The sequence below is a fragment of the Cebus imitator genome, unplaced genomic scaffold (assembly GCF_001604975.1).
Source record: "Cebus imitator isolate Cc_AM_T3 unplaced genomic scaffold, Cebus_imitator-1.0 Scaffold191, whole genome shotgun sequence".
Lineage (NCBI taxonomy): Eukaryota > Metazoa > Chordata > Mammalia > Primates > Cebidae > Cebus > Cebus imitator.
Genome location: NW_016107506.1, coordinates 316,296 through 337,021, shown reverse-complemented (window position 1 = coordinate 337,021; position 20,726 = coordinate 316,296). Strand labels below are relative to the sequence as shown.

Sequence of the window (20,726 nt, the reverse complement as noted above, 5' to 3'; positions counted from 1 at the left end):
CTGGGCTCAGGTGATCTGCCTGCTTTGGCCTCCCAAAGTGCTGGGATTACAGGTGTGAGCCACCACACCTGGCCTCATTTGGGCTTCTTGAAGATGGATAAAATTGCCTTTATTATTTTAATTTTAGAGAAAATTACCATATGAGCTATTTATATGCTTTTCTACCACCTGCATTTATATAATCAGGGAATATCAATTTTGCTATCATTAACTTAATTAAAATAAATTTAGGTTACTGAAGCCACTTATTTTATAGCTTCCAGAAGCAGATCTTATGAGGTTTTTGGATTACCCTTTTTTATGTTTTTTTTTTTTAAATACCATTGTTCTATCTATATTCATATATATGAAGTATATATTATATATATTTATTTTATTTATTATATATAATATTTATTTCATTATATATAATATATATGTTTATATGTAATATAATATATAATATATATTTCAATTTATTATCTATATATAATATATAATATATATATTTCATATATATGAATAGATATAGATAGATCAATGATATTTAAAAAGATAACACATATGTAGCAGAAAGTTAACTTTTATCCAAATAATAAATTATTTAGGCTTTTATTTTCTAAATTTTTGGTTAGCAAAAAAAAGAAAACTTTAGTGTATCCAGGAAAGTAAATTAGGCATTGTCAACTAATGTGATACGTACCAATGAATGACCACCATGGGTCCCTGATCTGATAAGCCTAGTTGAGTCTCTTCTCCCCACCTGCCCTGGCCCTCCATGTCCCTGCATTTTCTGTGGTTCACAGACACATGGTCCTCTCACCTGCCCTCAGGCTTCCCAAAGATCTCCCCAGTAGGGGGTCATGCAGGCGTACCCTCCCTCAAAGCTGTGTACTTCCCAATTACCTTTTTCTTACTACCACCCTCCCTGCAAGAAAAATTAATTCCTTGGCTGTACTTACTAGGAGTTGTACACTTAAGTTGCCAGCGTCTGAAATATATCGGTTTTTAGGGGAAGTTTCCTTTTCTATGTTGATTTACTTCTATAGGGTGTACTTCTGATTTAGTGTTATCACTTTCAGAGTGATACCTTGATATTACCCATGCTTGGAACATGTTGTTTGGAGCAAAAGTGAATTTTTTACTTCATTCTTAAAATCTTTTAAGGTGATTGAAAAATTAATAGTTTGGGACCAGACACAGTGGCTCATATGTGTAATCCTAGTGCTTTGTGAGGCTGAGGTGGGAGGATCACTTCAGGCCAGGAGTTCAAGACCAGCCTGTGCAGCATCGGGAGGCATTGTCTCTTTAAAAAAAAAAAAAAAGCCAGGTGTGGTGGCACCAGAGCCTGTAGTCCCAGCTACTTGGGAAGCTGATGTGGGAGGATGACGTGAACTCAGGAGTTTGAAATTGCAGTGAGTTGTGATTGCACCCTTGTACTCCAGTCTGGGCAACAGAGTGAGACACTCTCTAAGGAAAATAATAATAATAATAACTTGGTCATTGTAGTAAGAGTCCATTCCTGCATGTATCTTCTGCAGTATGGTGATCTTTATATTTGAAAGCAAAAAACAAAAGTTGACTAAAGGTGAGTTTAAAATTCACAGTTTTTAATAATCAAATTTCTATTTAATACATCAAATTGACTTTCGAGAACTTGACTTACAGAGTAATACCATTGCTGCTAAATGGAAAAAAGTGTTCTACAAATGAGTTTCAAATAAATTCATGTGGTGTAGTTGTCATCTTGAAAGGGAAAGATTAATGTTCTAATAACATTTTTCTTCAATTTTAGTATATACCTAGCTTTTAACTTTCTTGTAACTGGTAATCACCAAAATATATTTAAATTTCCAAGATGACATTAAGTTTTATTTGGATTTAACTCCAAAAAAGCTGATTAAAATAATTTTTAAAGTTAACCTTGAAAAACAATAACAAAAAGAATAAAAACAAAATAAAATTTTAAAAAAGCAAACAAATTAAACTTGTTGCTTAAAAAAAATGTACTTTCCCCAAATGATCAGACTTGCCTATTTCAAAACTTGAGCACATATAGCTTCAGGTGTAAGTGTTGTTGAGCTCTAAATTCTTAAGTGAGTTTACAGTCTTGAAAATTATAGTAATATCTAAACAGTTATGAGTTTTTGTTTTGCATTGTGTCAGGGTGGGGGGGAACAGTGGTGTTTGTTGGCTAAACCTCACTCAGCCCACTGGAAACTACTATAATACTGCATACATTTTTAATTAAATAAAAATAATTTTATGGCATTGCTTGGCTTATCAGAAACACAGTAAAGTATTTGAAAACACATGTATTGGAATCACAAATTACACATTGCAGAAGCTCTTTAATTTTCAACAGCTAAATTTATTTAAGCATCTGGGTTGGTAACTAATTTCCATGACCAACACAGTCTTCCTCCAACATTTCAAACAAATTCACCAAGAATCTAACTCCTTGTCTCAAAAGGAACGTTTTAGAAAAAGCTAATAGTTGTTAAAAATGGCATGTGGCCCCTAGGGATTTCTTTAATCCTGTGTATTTCCCTGGCTGTGCTCCACAAGGCAGGTTGGGCTCCAGTTTAAGTCTTATAAAGAAGCCCTTATGCCCTTGCGCTGCACATACAGGTGACAAAGTTCTCTGTTTCCACCTCTCTCACTGGCTTCCTGTACGTCTGTAAACTCCCTGTTGATATCACCACTATGAACAGCACCTGTAATATCAAACACCATTAATAACACTTTTTATTCATTGGGGACTTTCTAATTGACCAATCACTTTCATATACTAGGTTCCATCCAATCTTCATGACTGCAAAGAATTGGGACAGTTTTGTGTGTGTGTGTGTGTTTTTTTAATTCCTTTCCTACACAGTTAAGAGCCATAAGTCCCCAAAGAAGTTATTAAATACCTTTACAAGGCCACATTGCTATTATGTGGCAGAGCCAGAGCTAGAATAATCTATTTTTTAATGTTGAGTTCATTTTATTTCCTCTCGATAGCAGTGGTTCTTGAGGTGTGGTCTCTGGACCAGCAGCATTAGCATCATCTGGGAATTTGTTAGAAATGCAGATTCTTAGGCCCTCCCCTAGTGAATCAGATCTACTGAATCAAAACCTCTCCTGGTGGGGTTCACCACCTGTGTTTTAAATAAGTCTTTTAGGGAATTCTAATAAGTTTGAGAACCACTGTGCTAGAGGACTGCTTATTTAAAGAGAAATGGTTACAGGGAATGAGAACAATTTAAAGACAGAAATTATTTCGTTTTTATTACTGCACTTTTTTGGGTGCTAAATGTAAATAACAGTATTATCTGAGCATCTACTGTGTATAAAGTTTGTGCTAGCCACTTTGGATAAAGTGGAGAACAAGTCAAATATGGCTCCTGCCCCCACAGAATTTACATCCTGGCCAGTGAAAGAGACTCGAAACCTTCTATTAAGTTTGCGGGTGGGATGAGGGATCAGAGAAGAAGGCTTCTTTGGGCCTTTGGTTTAATGACTGTTTCTAAAGCACCAAGCTGTTTCTCCTGGGGCCTTTGTACATGCTGCTTTTTAAACCTCCAGAGCTTTCTTACCCCTGCACCTGGTTAATTCCTTCTCCTTCATATCTCAGCTTAAATGTCACTTCTTCAGATCCCTGAACCTATGCACAGAGATGCTAAAAACAGTTTTTGATATAGAAGATCTGAGATGGGAACTAGGAATCTGCATTTTTAATAAGTGCCTCGGGTGATCCTGATGCAGCAACAGGGAGGCGATCCCTTGAAACAGAGAAGGGCTGCTGTTGCATGCGGCGAGGCATTCAGGGCCTTGCAGACAGCAAGGCTGATAGTAATGAGAATAAACCCAGGGGTGGAGAGGAGAGATTACACGAAGGTGGAGTACTTGGACTTGTTTGCTGAGTCCTTCCTCCCCTAGCTTTCTCACAGTGAAGAATAACTCCAAGGTTGAGCCTGGGAGAGTGCTTCTCCCATGGGTTGGAATGTAGAAATGGGAACACTGGGATTCTAGACTATGGGCTGGGCATGGAGAAAAATATCGGAAGGATGAGCTTTTCAGCTCGAGTTGATGGGGTTTCTATATAGAAAATATATTTTAAACTAGTGCTGTCTAAAATAGAAATACATGCAAGCCACATATCTAATTTTAAATTTTCTAGTAACCTCATTTAAAAAAAAATTAAATAAAAGGTAAAATTAATTTTAATATGTTTTACCTAAATTAATATATAAAATATAACCATTTCAACATAAAATCAATATATAAATTTATTAGTGAGAAATATTTTACATTCTTTTTTAATAGTAAGTCTTTGAGATCCAGTGTTTATTTTATGTTTCCAGGGTATCTCATGCTAAATTTTCAATGGTGAATATTAAATGCAGTCCTAACAAAATAAGAGGGTGAAATATTTTTACACTACTTCAGTTTTTAATCTTAATGTTAATTAAAGTTAAATTAAAAGCTCAGTTTTTTGGTCGCCTTAGGGACATTTCAAGCACTCATTGCCACATGTGGCTAGTGGCTACTGTGTTGGACACAAACACAATTGTTGTCAGCAGTTGCTGGATTCAGTCAAAATCTTTTCTCACCTCTCTCCATATTCTAAAGTAGGAGCTGTACCTCATTGAGGATATGGTTTAAATTTTGGATTACAGATTTTTGAACAAACATTTTAAGGTAGTGATGAGTAAACCTGACCTAGGCCCAGTTATTATTTTTTTTTAGTTGTTTTAAGAGTAAAAACAAATAGGGCAAATGTTTCTATGTTCTGTAAAGTGACTGGTACACTGTGTAAACTCAGGTACTTGGACCCACTACACCTTTGGGTAAGCAAGTAATGGATGGATGAAAATGCCATATGGATCCTCAGTGAGTGTACATTTTATTTTATATAGTAGCTATTATAAATGTTTTGGGAATTCTAGAAAAGAAAGCCCTTGTTTTATTTTCCATCAATCAGCTCCACAAAAAGACTTGAAAAAAAATATTCAAGAGCCAGCTGGAATCTTTTTTTTTTTTTTTCCTTTTAGATGGAGTCTAACTCTGTCACCCAGGCTGTAGTGCAGTGGTGCAATCTCACTATAACCTCCGCCTCCCAGGTTCAAGTGATTTTCCTGCCTCAGCTTCCTGAGTAGCTGGGATTACAGATGCACACAACTACACCCAGCTAATTTTTGTATTTTTAGTAGAGATGGGGTTTCACCATGTTGGTTAGGCTGGTCTTGAACTCCTAACCTTGTGATCCACCTGCCTTGGCCTCCCAAAGTGCTGGGATTACACGTGTGAGCCACCATGCCTCAGCTTGCTTAAATGCTCTAGTGTAACTGAGTGTGATGTGAAAGCAATTGATGAGTCTTCGCTGAATTCTTCTAGATGTACAAGGCAGCAATGTAAACCTATTGCAAAGTATTCCTCCTTTCTGGTTTTCTTTTCCATTTCCTGATTTGCACAGTTTCCAAATTCTTAATCCAAGTCCTAAAGAGACTAGGACCTTGACATACCTAAATATCTAGAACCACATTAAAAAAATAAATAAAAGGAAACAGGTAAAATTAGTCTTAACAGAAATCTAGGCATGTCAATGTCCTAATCTCTTTAGAACTTGGATTAAGAATTTGAAATTTTGCAAATCAGGAAATGAACGAAGAAAATTTGTATTAGTGATGTTTATTTTCAACAGTCTTTTAAACCTTGAGTGCAAGATTCTGCCACATGTTCATATTTTATGCTACACTCTTCTTATAGGCAATTTTATAGTACAGTACCTTTGACATATCACTTATGCTGTCTCAAATACATCTTCATAGATAAACTCTACAAATGAGTTTCATAAAATGACACACTTTGCTTCCCAGAGGAGATGTGGCTCAGGAGGCTAGGTTCCTGTGTGTGAGATTAGGTTATAGGAAGGTTTTCAGGATCCTCCTCTTGTAGACTGTAGAAGATAGGGAAGAAGTAGAAGTGATATTTGATAGTAAAGGAAAACTTAATTTATTGTTGGATACCATATTTTAGTTCCCAGCAAAGAAGGATGTCAGGTTTAAGCAACCAAGCAAACATTTCTACTCTTAAACCAGATTAATACCTAGAAAGTAAGGGACTGGAAATCACACAGGCTGTTCTGCCCCTCTAGGTGTACTTGGGTTTTTGTTGCAAATCAGGATGCTTTGTTAAATTCATTTAATGTATTTGACAGGATTGAGCCAAGCACTGCTTTAGTGCTGTTGGTATCACAGTGAACAAAATGGATGTCTGCATGGAGCTTATGCTCTGGTGGGGAAAACAGACTATAATACACACAAACAATGTGCAGTCTCATTTCAAAGTAATTAAGTGCTAAGAAGAAAGTGACAGAATGTTGTTTTACAGGAGATAGTGAGGGAGGCTCTCTAAGAGGAGGAGACATTCATTCAGGCAGAGACCTGAATGAAGTGAGGCAGCAAGCGTGTTCCAGGCAGAGGGAGGAGCCAGTGCAAAGGCCTTGAGGTGGGAGTCTCCTGACGACAGCAGTGTGGGTGCATCGGGGAGGAGGAGCATAGGAGGTGATACTGGAAAGGTAGCCAGGAGCCAGCCATCTATACTGTAGAGCCTTGCCTGCTTTTGACTTGTTTTCTGAGAATGATAGAAAGCCATTGGAACATTTAAACTTCAACTTCATCTTAACCTTTTTTGGGTGAATGTCTTTGGCAATCTGGCAAAACCTGTGGAACCCTTTGCAGAATAATGTTTTTAAATGCGTAAAATCTAGTGGATGTCAAAGAGACCATTTTTACAGAAATATATAGACTAAGTCCCCCTGTAAGAGACACTCATGCTCTGATTTACATTTTCCAAAGATTGCTTTGACTGTTATAAGGAGAATAGACTGTAGGAACCATGAATGGAAGCCCCAAGACCAGTGAGATGGTGGGGCTGACAGCAGCTATTTTTATTTCTCCTACAGGGCAGTGGCCTCAGAAGTTGGGTTGTGCAACACTCTTTTTGAAGGCAAGAAGAAATATGTATGACTTCTATTTATATTTAATTTATTCTCATTCATTTTAATTGGTCTATTGAATATATATTTTATAATATTATAATAGGACATTAGTACATCTGTATGATTCATGAATAGGCCTACATATATCATAGATGCATGCTCAAAAAGTATTTATGGGAGTGTTTTTGATCAGTCAATTCTGATGACCATGATATAGGGAGAGTGACCCTGTAAGAAACTAACATAATGCCACACTGGTTTAGACCACATTCCATTTCAGATGAATTTTGTGGGAGAATGTGAGTTCTTGTAAATGTCAGTTCTGTTTCCCAAGCACCCTTACCTCTCCCTGCCAGCCCTCATCTGGCTATATATCTGTTTTCACCTGATCAGAGCTACTGTCTCCTCTGAGGTGGCATGTACTCCCCCAGGGAAACAAGTATCCTAGGGTTGTTGCCAGACAGGGAAAGTGGTTCTCGATATTCACCCTAACATTTAGGAGGTCCTGAGGGTGTCCTCTGCCTCCAGCATTGTCAGCTGTGGGGCATAGCCTCGCTGCCTCACCCGCCCTCTGTGTGGTATCCTTGCCTTCATTCACATGCCCCTCCTGGACTGGAATCCTGGGTTTTTAAGAATCTCTTCCATCTGCTTGTCTCAGACCACTCTTGAGCATTTTTGTTCACTCTAGTGGTACAGTGAGCTGAACAGTGCGCCTCATTCCAAGTGCGATACGGCATAGTGTTGTGCAAGGCCATGACAGTTTCTGTTTTATACCTAGGAGAAGTATCTGGAGTGGAGAAAGGAGACAAGGGAAGGTGAAAGAAAGGAGAGTAAAAGAGAAGAGCTGATTTTGCATGAAACCTGCTCTAGTACCACTGACTTGCAGTTTTCCTCCCTCTCATAAGGAAAGCCCTTCATCTTTTCTTTTATAAAGAAAGAAATTCAGCCTTTGATGAAATGAGCAGAAATCTTCAGGTAGGCTTTTAAGGATGAAAACAAATGTATCGTGGCTACAGGTAGGTCCACCCCCCAAGATCAAGCCGTGGCTGTTGCTGTTGAGGGAGATGCAGTCTTGGCCAGGCTGAAAATACTGACAGAAGAATTTCTCCGACCTGCCTTTCCATAGGAATTGGCTTATAGAGGTGGGTACAGAACCTGGAAATAAGGCCAGTCTAACTCTACAAATCCTGTGCCCTAAATATAAAATCATATTCCCAATCCTTTAAATATATTTTTTTCTGCTCCTCTGATTTGGGAACTCTGCCTTCAGGCACTGCTCCTTCATTGGCCTTTCTTGATTATTTTAAATGTTCTGTTAGTGAGTATGTGCAGGAATGGCAGCTTGTCGGTAAACTAGCCAGATGATGGGAAAATAGCTTGATAAATCACTATAATAGTAACCTGGCTAAAATATCAGGGCACAAAGAACCTGTCCTCCATATTATTCTGAATAGTGATTGCTACAAGCAGGAAACAATGTCAGGTGATAAGATTCAGAGCTAAGTCAAGATATCTGCAGTTTCTCAATAGTGGACATAGCCACGAGATGCTGAAATAGCTCCTGGGTTGGATAGTTGGTACCGGGAAGTAACTAAGAGTCTAATCATTTCCTAGAGAATAACTACATTCTTGATATTATTTGTCAGAACTAGTTAAAGGAATTAAGCAAGAGGAAAAGCAAACAGTTTGAAATGGGGAAAAAAATGCCCAAAGACATTCACTTCGGTCTTCTGCATTTCCTCTGCCCTTCCTGTGTCCTTCAGAATGTGGTTGCCTGTGATGGACAAGTCAGTTCAATTATGGGATTGATTCTGGGGACTAGATGTCTCTGCTTGCTGCTGTAGAGTTTCATGGTATTTCCTAGGTGCCTCATTGCATTTGGGGTGTGTTTGGTCCCCAAGGTTCCAGGAACCTCTAGTTTTACTTTCATTTGAAAGCCTTCGTGGGTGGAGGGCATTTTGAATTTCTTAGGTGCCTGATTCTCCTTGTTTGGTTTGTGCCAGATTTCCCCTAGAGATAACAGAGCCTAGTGGGTGATCAGCGGCATTAAATAAATGATGCTGGCCTGTCTCTCCTACAGGGTACTGGGATCTCTTACTTGCCCTTCTGTGTCCTTCTCATTCAGAGCAGTCCTAAAGAACACTCCATATTTTGGATTTGTTCTCCATCCTTATACTGAAAAAATACTTAAAATTTAAAAAGACTCTCTGTTTCTAATATTTCAGATACCCAGAATGTATCTAGAGTTGGCTTTCTGGAGCCACGAGCTATGAAGGTTTTTATTGACAGCTAGTTAGGTCTGTCTTCCTAGTAACCTCTGTGAACACAGGCGGAGGAAAGGGAGTTGAGACAGGAACTGAATACTGACTGCATGCAAGGCTGAACAAACCTGTTTTACTCACAACTGATGGAAACCTCACAATAAGCATGGGTTTATTAATAAGCTCACCCTCATTTAACAGACAAGTATACTGAGTTCTAGAGTCTGGAATGAACACAGAAAGATCCCAAGTATGCTCAGTCTAAAGTTTATGTGGCACCTCCTCTTGGCTACCTTCTCTTCAGCTAACACATCTTTTCTAAACTTTTGGCTTAAAGGAGCCAGAAGGTGAACTTTTAACACTGCTCAGTGATTCTTCCTCTTTTTTTCCTGGTTTCCAAAACTGAATGGGTTTCCTCCTGTGCCTCCAGCCCTCCTTCATGTCCTCTTGGTTCCCTTTAAAAGAAATGCCCGTGTTTCTCGTTCTTCTTCTCTGTGGGTCTTACAGAGCAGTGGCTCACTAGGGCACCAATTTAATGAAATAAAAATTTCAAGCATGTTTGGTTTGATTCTAGGTGATACAAATAAAGAATTGTGAGTGCTTTGTAGTCAGGTTTAAAAGGAAGGGGAAAGGTGGAAAGAAGAAAGTAGGTCAAGTATAGTACCTGGGTAATGTTTCCTTCAGGGCTGCCTAGTAAAGATTGAGCTTTTAAAAATGGGGAAATAATGGGACAGCCATCGTTCTTTGACACCTAGGTATCTTGAAATTTTGAGTTTGGTAGTTTTTAATGCTTATTATTTATGTGACACTTACATATGCCAGGCATTGTTCTAATTAATATATAATATGCATGTGTATTGACTTACCTTCTCTAAACCCTTTGAAGTACCTGTTATTATTATCTCTAAGAAAACAGAGGCACAGAGAGGTTTATTAACTTGCCCAAGGTCAGACAATTAAGGACAGAACTAGAAGCTGAGCCCAGGAATTTGGCTTTAAAGCTCTTAACCACATACCAACCTGCCTCTCAGTGACAGGGCTCAATAACTCTCCTTCATGATTTCACAGGTTTCCAAAGATTATTTTTCTTTTTAATTAGAACCAGTCCACCGTACAGTTGGAAGGGTAAATATTTGTCATGTTTGGTGACAGATGTGTTGAGTTAAAAAAAGGTCTAAGGCAAAGTCATGTACTTGCTCTTACATATCCTTCCATCTGTATTTACTGTGCGAAAAGGTCACTTGAGCACAAGTGTTTGAATTTCATGCTTATAAGCAGCTTCCCTGTGGCTAAAACCTTGCTCTCCAAATTGATTTAAAAAAAATATTTTACAATAATGTATATTGTTCTCTAATATGAGCATTCTGCAATTGTTAAGCTGTGAGCATCGTAACTCAGACTTTTGTGATAGTATTTTCCATAAATGCCAGGAATTGGCAAGTGATTTTTGTTTTACTCTCCAATTGTAGTCCTTTCTCCTCATTGTCCATCCATCACATTTACTGGAAGGAACAGTGGCTCTGGGAGACCTAAGATGTTTGCTTTGTCGGTCAGCTACCTGGCTTCAGCTTGTGGTAGGAGGGAAGGGGAGGTAGAAGACTGAAAAGCCTGAAATGGCAAATGACTGTAGGTTCTGGAGAAAAATAGAATTAGAAGCATTTGTGGTTCAGATGAAAATAGCACATTTCCTTTCTGCCTGGACTGTGGGGGTGAAAGTGCTCCGGGGAATAGAAAATAAATAAAAATTGATCCTTCACCAGTCAAAGGAAATGCTCTGACTCTGGGAACTGAAATGACAGCTTCAGATTTGAGGATCTGGTGAAACCACTTTTGAAGGTTAACAAAAAAGAAAACAAAAAACAAAACACCAGGAGACTTGGAAAAAAAAAAAAAAAACAGTGGTGTGCTATGTTAGGAAATCTAGTCTTTTAGGAATGATTTAAACAGCCCTTTCCCAAGCCTGACCAGCAGGCAGCACAGGCTGGTCGGGTGTGAGTCCCTTTTGTTCCTGCTGCTGACCACGGTCCTTCCATCTCTTTTTGCAGGTGAGAAGCCTTACAAGTGCTCATGGGAGGGATGCGAGTGGCGTTTTGCACGAAGCGATGAGCTTACGAGGCACTACAGGAAACACACAGGTGCAAAGCCCTTCAAATGCAACCACTGCGACAGGTAAAGAGAAGCAGAAGCTGATGGGCTGGGGAGGAGAGATGGGGAAGTAGAAGCTGATGGGGTTGGAGGATGAGCTGCACCTGTGTGCTTGGATGATCAGATCTGACTCACAGGCACTTGGACCTGGAAATGCCTTTGACTTCTCCATGGAGAGAAAAGGGGGTGCCCTCTTGCCTGAAATCAAGAGGAAGTGTGAATTCCTGGTTCAGTTACACAAGCATTTACTGAACACTATTGAGCCAGGAGTGGTGTTAGTCATTGGGTATCAACAAGATGTGACAGATGACTTCAGTATAATATGAAAATGAGTGAGAGAGAGAATGGTCACCTGTAGGGACGTCTGATCTTTGTATCAACATCAATACCACTTTCCGTCATCTTTAGTAATGAGAAAGAGTAGAAAGCTTGCTTCAGGGAAGGAAGGTTAGGGTTCCTATAACTCTAAGGCTTGTCTCTGAAGCATTATTGGAAATGCATTGTACTGAAGAGAGTTCCCAGTCTTTGGGGGCCCAGATCTTTCTTTCTTCCTTGAAAATAGGTAAAAGGGTGCAAAAAATGAGGAGGCTTTGAGAACTTCTCCTGTAATTCAATTTTAAGCCTTCTGCATTTGATAGTAAAAAAAAGAGCACGTAGCAACAGATACTACCCAAGTAATAGTATCTGACAGCCCTGGCATTATCAACCAATAAACCCCAAACTGGAGACTCTGCAGGCCAAGGTGAAGGCAGGATTAGGTTTAGACATAATCAAATAATGGGCTTGCATCTGAGCGTGTTATCCTTCTAATCCTATTTCTGTGTTTAAAAGGAAGCTTAAGAAAATTAACCATCTTTTTAATGCAATACTAAAGGTCTCAGTTATGATGAGAAAAATGCTTCTAATACGATAAAAGCCCCTGAAAGCCTCCGGGTTCCCCAGCTTGCAGGATGGCAGCAGCCGCCTGGCTTTTCTTGGGAGGAAATGTGATCGCTTTTGCATCCTGCCTCCCCCAGTCCCTGTACCCCACACCTCCCCCTCACCAGGCCTTCCTCTGTAGTAGTGTTTGCTTGGTGAATAGGGAAGGAGTGTCCAGACTCCTTATAAAGGAGCAGTTTTGTTTTTCTTTGTTTCTTTCTTTTTTTTTCTCTTCTTCCTGGAGAAGCTATTTTCCTCTTATCTTCATTCTCTAAATGCTAAATAAAGACCTCATGCCTCCTGGAGCCCAGAGATAACCTCCCACCCCAGTGGTAAGGAAGTGTACTTCATGCAGTTATTGTCTCCCATTCTCTTGGAACTCTGTTCTGCTACCCAAGAATACAAGTCATTGTTTAATTTCCATCCATTACCTAGAAGTCCTCTTGTATTTACAAGAATCAGCAACTGTCTTCTACAGAGTGTGCTCCAGCAGAGTTTCTCCTTATTCTCCATCTTCCTTCTGTTTCCATCTCAAGTTTTCCTGCTTTGTGCCTCTCTCACTCTAGCTAATAAAGAAGCTCTACAGATGGTGACTTTCTGCCCATAGTCTTTTGAAGGAGAGGGTTCTGTTCTATCAACTGGGACCAAGATGAATTCCTTGTGAGTGGTCAGAGTGTGATGGTAGCATGTACACACAAGTTGCCCAGCTCTGAAGGGTATGGAGGCTATTACTTGGAGATTGTCAGCATTATGGGTTGCCATAATTCTTGGATGTGGACAAAGAGTTCTTATGGGGAAATTACCAAAGTTAGTATTCCACTCTTCAAATCAACTGACTTATTGAGAAATTTACAACCTTCCAGCAATTGATATATTTGGATTTAATCCAGTCTTTTGTATGATTTATGTGGGGAACTATTCCAAACCCATTGGTTATTTCGCTGAAAGAGATGTCAGAGATGGGTGGTTTGGTTAGTCTTTTGCTTTGTTTCCTTCACCAAAATACACTACGGTTTCTGGAGCTAGAAATTTGCTGAGCAGATGGTACAAATTCTGCGACATGGTATTTGGGGGAGATTGAGTAGATCAACGTCCTGTGACACAGGCCAACAGTGCATTTTTGACAACGTCAGAAATGAGCTGTATTCTCATTAGTGTCTCATGACAGGCAGCACCTTGGCGTTTCAATTGCAGTGATTGTGCTAAGAATAGTCAGACCTAGGAGGCGGCATGGGGAATTGGAGTGGTCCCAAAGCAGATGAAAGAAAACCCTGGAGTGACCGGGAGTTGGCATTCCTTAGAAGACGTTTACCTTGAGGAACAGAGGGCGTCTGTAGCCCTTGGCAGGACACTGCATCCTATTGATACCACAGTATATATATGTGTACCACCCCTTGCCTCTTAAAATTTGAATACTCACACTGCCCTATTTAGAAGCTAAACAGTGTTTGGACTTCCTTTCCTTAAGCATGTACCAAGTCTAACGTATGCTTTTATTTTGCCTATAGGGTACTTTTAAAAAATTCATGACGTTTTTGGTTTGATTTTTTTTTTTTTTTGGCCAACATTTAAAATCGTTAAATGTCACACAAAAAAGTTTGTATTTCTGGTGTTGTCTGGAAAAATCAGATTTGGCCACAGTGGGCTCACATTCCCATGTGGCTGTGATTGGCTGGAGCTGAAGAGCAATCATTACCCATTTGCCATAGCCATGTGATGACTATTTTTCCACTGTTCCCACCACTCCCTATGGCTCCACAATTCAAAGGCAAGCCACTGGTTGCCAAGTATTATCCCACTTTCTGTTGTTTCTTCTTACAAGAAGCGCTATACTTCTTTGTATCCATGCCTTATCAGAAGTCGAAACAGATAGTCCAAGAGTGCTGTGTTTCTTATACTTGGCCCACGGTACTTACTTTATCTGCCTGGCCTTACAGACACTGGGCTTTGTGACTTCTGGCTTCAGGTTTGGGTTTGGAAAGAAAGCACAGTAGTAGTGCCATTCTTCACCATCTGACTCTGGAGAGTGCAGCCCTCATGTGGCCAGTGGCTAGAGGGATAAGTGGTTTTGCAGTCCACAGAGTGGGAGGCTGCTAATGGTGGTAAATAGGGCTCAGTTTCCAGCAGTGGTAACATGCAGGCCCTCAATCTACTGACTGAATCAGCACAGTTATAATCCAGGGAGACTGCTACTAGTGTAGTACATTCCAGATCTTGGGCAGTTTAGAAGGTGCATTTTGATCTTTATGTCAGCCCACTTTTAAGTGGTAAGAAATACCAGCCCGGATCGTAGCCCCTTGGTCGCCTAGGAGATTGCTGTTGACTTAATCCCCATGTGACTTTAGTGTGCTTCCTTCCCTCCCTTCCTCCCTCCTCCCTTCTTTTCTTTCTTCCTTTTGAGATGGAGTCTTGCTTTGTCGCCCAGGCTGGAGTGCAGTGGCACAATCTCGGCTCACTGCAACCTCCGCCTCCTGGATTCCAGCGATTCTCCTGCCTCAGCCTCCCAAGAAGCTGGGATTACAGGTGCCCACCACCACACCCAGCTAATTTTGTATTTTTAGTAGAGATGGGGCTTTGCCATGTTGGTCTGGCTGGCCATGAACTCCTGACCTCAGGTGATCTGCCCACCTTAGCCTCCCAAAGTGCTGGGATTACAGGCAGGAGCCACCACACCAGGCCTTGTGTGCCCTTTTTATGAGCAAGAGAAATGACAGTGGGGTTGACCAGATCTCCATTATGCACAAATTTCAATCATTAAGGACCTTCTCATTTAAGATCAGCTGGCTGCTGTATAGTTATAAATACCCTCTAGGGGTATATTGCCCTTAAAATTATTTGATTCTGTACTTCTAGATGCCAAGTTTACCTATTACCTTTTACTGTTCCTATGTGGAATTCAGTAAGTATAAATTAATAAGTATAAATTAATCATGACTAAATTCCTTGCTGGGGTATTGAATTTAAATTAAAACCTGAATAGTGAGGGACCTGGGCTAATCCTAAGCATCATATATTTTTTTTTCCTTTTGGAATTTGAACAAATAATGATGTTCATTTGATTCAGTACGGGTGCAATTACATTTCATACCATGTTAAAGATTTAGTTTACTTTTTTCCACTTTTTTTTACCCTGAATTTGAAGGATAAAGGGAGATGCTTATACTTATACCATTAAATACCCAGTAATTGGTAAAGGCTGAAACAAAGCCAAGCACATACATTACTGAGTGGTTTTTTCAAATAAAGCTCTGTATCAAGAATACTAATTTCCCGTGAGTTCTTAAGATATAGAAAGGAAAGGAAAGGGGTTTCCCACTGCCAGGCCCTCTCTCCACTCCTTACCATCTCAAACCCCTGCGTTCCTCTTGGACAGGCAGGCTTCTGGGTGCCTGCGTTGTTGCTTTCTCACAGCTACTTCCTACTCAGGCCTGACCAGGTTAACCTCAGGATTAATTTTCTAGTTGCCACCTTGACCACTTGCCACAAATTTAGTATCATGTTTATTTACTTTTCAAGTTTATCATCTTACAGTTCTGTAGGCTAGAAGGCCAACATAGTTTTCACTGGGCTAAACTCAAGGTTTTGGTAGAGCTGCATTTTTTTCTGGAGGCTCTAGGGGAGTGCCATTTCCTTGCCTTTTCCAGCTTCTAGAAGCTGCCCACATTCCTTGGCTCGTGACGCCATTCCTCCATCGTTAAGCTATTGAATTTTTCTCATGCTGACATCTCTCTGGTTCTTTCTTTCAGTTCCCTCACCCACTTTTAAGAACCCTTGTGATGACTGAGCCCACCCAGATAATCCAGAATAATCTCCCTATTTAATGTCAGCTGATTCATAAACTAATTCCATCCATAATTTTAATTCTTTATTATGTAACCAAATATAGTCCCAGTGTCTGGGCTTGAAGTGTAGACATTTTGGAGGGAACATTATTCTGCCTACCAGAAGATCCTTAAATTGACAGTCCAGCTCTCCCTTCTTCTTGATGTGGCAAGCAGATATGAGTAAGAGTGTAGGCTCTGGCGTCAGACTACCTGTGTTCAAAGCCTGCTTTGACCTCTTTCTGATGAATATTTCATCTGGTAATGGGAATAAGAATGGTACCTTCTTTATAGGGATCTTAATAAAGATATTTCATTAAAAAAAAAACCTACAAACAGAATGTCCCAACTTGAATCTTCCTTCTCCAGGTTGTTGGGATAAAAGAAGGAGGGAAAGAGGGAAAAAGAAGGAAGAAGGAAGGCAGGGAGGAAGAGAGGGAGGAAGGGAAAGAGAACAGGCAGTGGGCAATACTGAGTTATACCCTCAGGATAAAAGAGAGTTATACCATTTAGATGCTGAATTCCCTGCAGGCTATATTGCTTTTTCTGTGTACCAGTGACATGGAGTACTAGTCTTAAAGAAAACGTAGTGGCACTGTTTTATAGCAAACCAAACCCCCTTTAGAGGCATCTCTAAAGGTTTATCTAAATATCTTCCTCATACAAAGTCAGGGTGGGAAGTAAGTAAGTGGGTATAATTAGAATTGTTATTAAGCAGCATGTTATTGGATTATATTGTTTTCTGTTGTACTTTTTTCATTTTTATGTGGTTTTCGTTTTACCTTTGTCCCATTTCACTTCATTTCTTTGAAGTTTTATCCTACACATGTGCCTATTTAAGGAATGGACACAAACAGGAGGTATGGAGAATGTTGAGGTCAAGGGAAAGGGTGGGTATTTTTTGTTTTAAGAATGAACAAACATAGGGAAATCCTGCACTAAACAGGAAACCCTGCTAACCTGAACAGCACAGTTTGCTAACATTCTGACGGGAGCTTTGGGGCTGTAGGGGTGTGTCAGTCTTCACGGAGCCTGGAAACTTTCTCACAGGTAAGAAAGCAGCTAGTTTCAGGCGAATGGTCTGGGGGGAAAGCATACATTCAGAGCTAAGAATGACTACTGTCATGTAGGCTGACTTCACTGGGATTTCATTCAGAACCTGATTGAAGCCTACAGGGATTTGGAAACACCCACACTATTAGTTACAGATACAGAAACCTCATTTAGACTGCAGTTAGCTTCCAAGGGTATTTATGAGCTCAGGTAACTAAGAGGACCAGAATTTGATTTGTCTTTAGGCTTGGTTGGATCCAGCTTCTCTGTTATGATCATCAGAACTCATTCTATTCCCCAGATCCCCTTTTTCTCTGTGGACTTCATTCTCAAGCCAACTCTTTGCCGCAATGGCAACATAGACACCAGTTGCTCCAGGATCACAGTGGAAAGAGAGCTGCTGTCTTCCAATAATATTTCAGTAGATGTCCCAGGGCTGGCTCTCATTGGCCTTTTTAGGTCACCTGACTGTTGCTTAGCAGAGTACTGTGGGCACAACTTCAGCCTCACACAAATGAGAATGCAGAAGGGTTGCTACCTAGGAGAATATCAGATAGCTGATGTTAGAGGAAAGAGGGAAGAAGATGACCACTGGATCTACTCTGACGTGAGGAAGGCACTAAATTATGGGCCTTAGGCTCCAAGAAACACCTTAGCCTCAGTTTCCTTCACCCCACTCCTCGCTGCCCCCAACACACACACACGCACACAAAGGGTGAGAATACCTACCATGGAGGGTTGCTGAGGATGGCGTGATATTGGGAAAATCCCTAGCGCAGTGCCTACATATCGTAACATAGTAACTGTGAGCGCTCACCACTTCTTTTTTTTTGACTTGAATATGGAGCGTCTTATAAGCCTATAAGTATCACAAGCGGTATTTCTAGGCTTTCATTGTAAAGCTTAGGATTGAAATCTGGATGTTGAAATTTCAGAGTTCCACCCTTTGATGATAGAGACTAATTATTCTTTATTATATTTACAGTATGCAGGCATGACACGGGTTTCAAAAGCACTTTCCCATTCTTCTTTAATTATCACAATTATGATCATAACAGCTAACATGCACTGAGATCCTACAATGTGCCAGGCAGTATTCTGAGTACCTGACATAGATCATCTCATTGAATCCTCACGACCCACCTATGAGGGAAACACATAATTATTCCCACTCTACTGAGGAGGAATTAAAGTACAGAGAGGTTAATGTGCTCAGAGACACACAGCTATTGGAAGAGATGGAATTTAAACCGAGCATTCTGCCCCTTAAACTCACCTTCCCAACACGTAGCCCTATTTCTCAATACCTGTGTACTGTCTGTGTGAAGTAAGGGAAATTATTTCCTAAGGAGTGATGCAAGTCAAGCTGTTTGCTGGGAGCTCTCTAATAACCTTGTTGTTTATATCTCCTAGGTGTTTTTCCAGGTCTGACCATCTGGCCCTCCATATGAAGAGACATATCTAAAAAACCGAAAGGCCAGAGTTGCTGTGGCATCGGCCAGTGTCTAAAGGAAATGCCGTGAGGCAGGGGGCTGGACTTCAGGCGGGGACTCATTGCCTCGCAGAAGAAAGTTCTGACTTATAAACCTCTGTACACACACAGACACACACACATGCACACACTCACACACGGACCAACACACATATACACTGTCATGCACTCAACTATATTTAAAATATATACGTCTATTCTTTATGCCTTGCCCTAGCCAGATGGAAGAAGATAAGAAGGAAACCAGGTGAACTCAGCAAGGCAGACTGGCTGCTTACTTCAGCACTATTGGAATAATTTCCCGCTGTTGCCAATGGAAATCAAAGAAAATGGATGTGACGTCTCTGCAGGTGGACGGCATTCCGAGGGGCTTATTTAACTTGCTTCTCAGTGCAACTTGATAGGAGAATCCAGCATCTTAAAGTTGCATATGTGTAGCACTAATGTTTCTTTTTAAATAGTTGGGGGAAAATGACCTAGAAAACCAAATTGCAGTTTGGTAGCCAAAATTAACTCTTGGTTTATTTGTCCTTTGTGTGTGAAAAGTCCTACTATTCCGTGCGTCAGACGTCCTCACAGAACTGTTGATTGGTTTTGGTTCTTCTTAGTACTATTGAGATCTTTCGCGTCGATCCCAACGGCCTTAGCGGCGGCAGACTCTGGAATAACACCTTACACCTTTCTGGCCTGCATTTCTGTAGACTTCACTCTCAAGGGAGGAGTTTTCTTTTCTTACTTTTTGACTCTTGCACACCATATGCACTAGGGATTCTGGAAACTTCTAGCATGACTGCAAAGTGGCCAAGAGAATAAAGTCCTTGATGATAAATCACAGTATATCCCTTGAGCCTCACCTTATTGCCAGTGCTAGATTTTTTCTTTTTAATCTCTCCGTTTTTGCTAATGAAAACTTGAAAAGCTCATTTGGAAGCTTAAATGTTTTATCTTTTCTCCATGGACTAAAGCTCTCCAGGACTTTCTCGACACCTGGATGTCCAGCTCTCGAAGCAGCCAATCAGATGGGACATCACAGTTCTCTCATCCTCCTTGAGGCATGATGACCTCAGCTCATAGTGATCAACCGTTGTGCTGTGTGTCATTGCTACCCCATAACCAGTTACAGCATAGATGTCGCTAGTCTCAGAGGGCAGCTGCGTATTTAATTTAACTCTGGTTTATGACCTGACAAAAAGCCAAAAATATCACTCTTTCCAGGAGTGGGGAAAACTGAGGATGCCTCCCAAGTCTAGTGGCTTCACAAAACATCATCCTGTCTTCCTGTCTCATGCCCACTGAGCTCTTGTCCCCCACTTGTTACAATACACAGTTTAAAATGCCATTGTGGGAGTGAAGGGTTGACACTTAAGGAAAAAGTTGAGGTGTTTCTCTCATGGGCTGTCTAAAAGGAAAGAGAGAGACACATTTGTTTCTTTCTTTTTTTTTTTTTGGCTAGGCCCACCATGGCTTGTGACCTAGAACCCCTAGGATTAACAGAGGCCTCACATTTACTCTGCAAGCTGACTCCAAAGGAGTCTATAGTCCTTACTTGTCATACCACACACACACATCCAATACTGGTCTCTACCCGCATTCCTAGCTAGCTGGCACTGGCCTCAACTCCAAAGACTGCCTTTAGGACCATCAAATGGCCTATGCAAGCAAGCGGGGTGGTTATTAGGACAGATTGTATATTTTGTATATTCTGGGACCATCCCTTCAAGACACGTCTATAAAACAAAAATGGCGCTTGGTCCACACATGGTTGCTGCTCCCTCCTACCAGCTGGCTCCCCTCCTGTCCTCCTTTGACTGTTTGACTCATTGACTGTTAAAATGCCACCCCATACATATTTGGGATGCAAAACTGAAGTCAAAAGGAAATAATAATATAAGAAACACAAACACATGTAGACAGCAACCTTCAAGATCTGGGTTTTCAGCTTTCTGCAACTTTGTTTTCACTGAAATGTTGAAACTACTCATCTGAGGGCAAAGGAACCTCCTCACAAATGCTGTAGCTGCCAATTGGACACTTGAGGCATTTCGAGGTCTGGCCCTATTTTCTTTCTC

At 40.5% G+C, this 20,726-nt stretch overlaps 1 protein-coding gene across 2 annotated transcripts in view; it reads left to right on the top strand.

Moving 5' to 3' along the window:
- KLF7 (Kruppel like factor 7) overlaps nt 1–20,198 on the top strand; it is an 88,388-nt gene extending 68,190 nt beyond the window's left edge. For both annotated transcript variants that reach the window (XM_017546691.2, XM_017546690.2), the window contains exons 4-5: nt 11,274–11,397; nt 18,579–20,198. In XM_017546691.2, the coding sequence (XP_017402180.1) occupies nt 11,274–11,397; nt 18,579–18,630 (176 nt within the window). In that variant the 3' untranslated portion in view covers nt 18,631–20,198. The remainder of the gene's footprint in view (nt 1–11,273; nt 11,398–18,578) is intronic.
- Nucleotides 20,199–20,726: the final 528 nt, after the last annotated feature.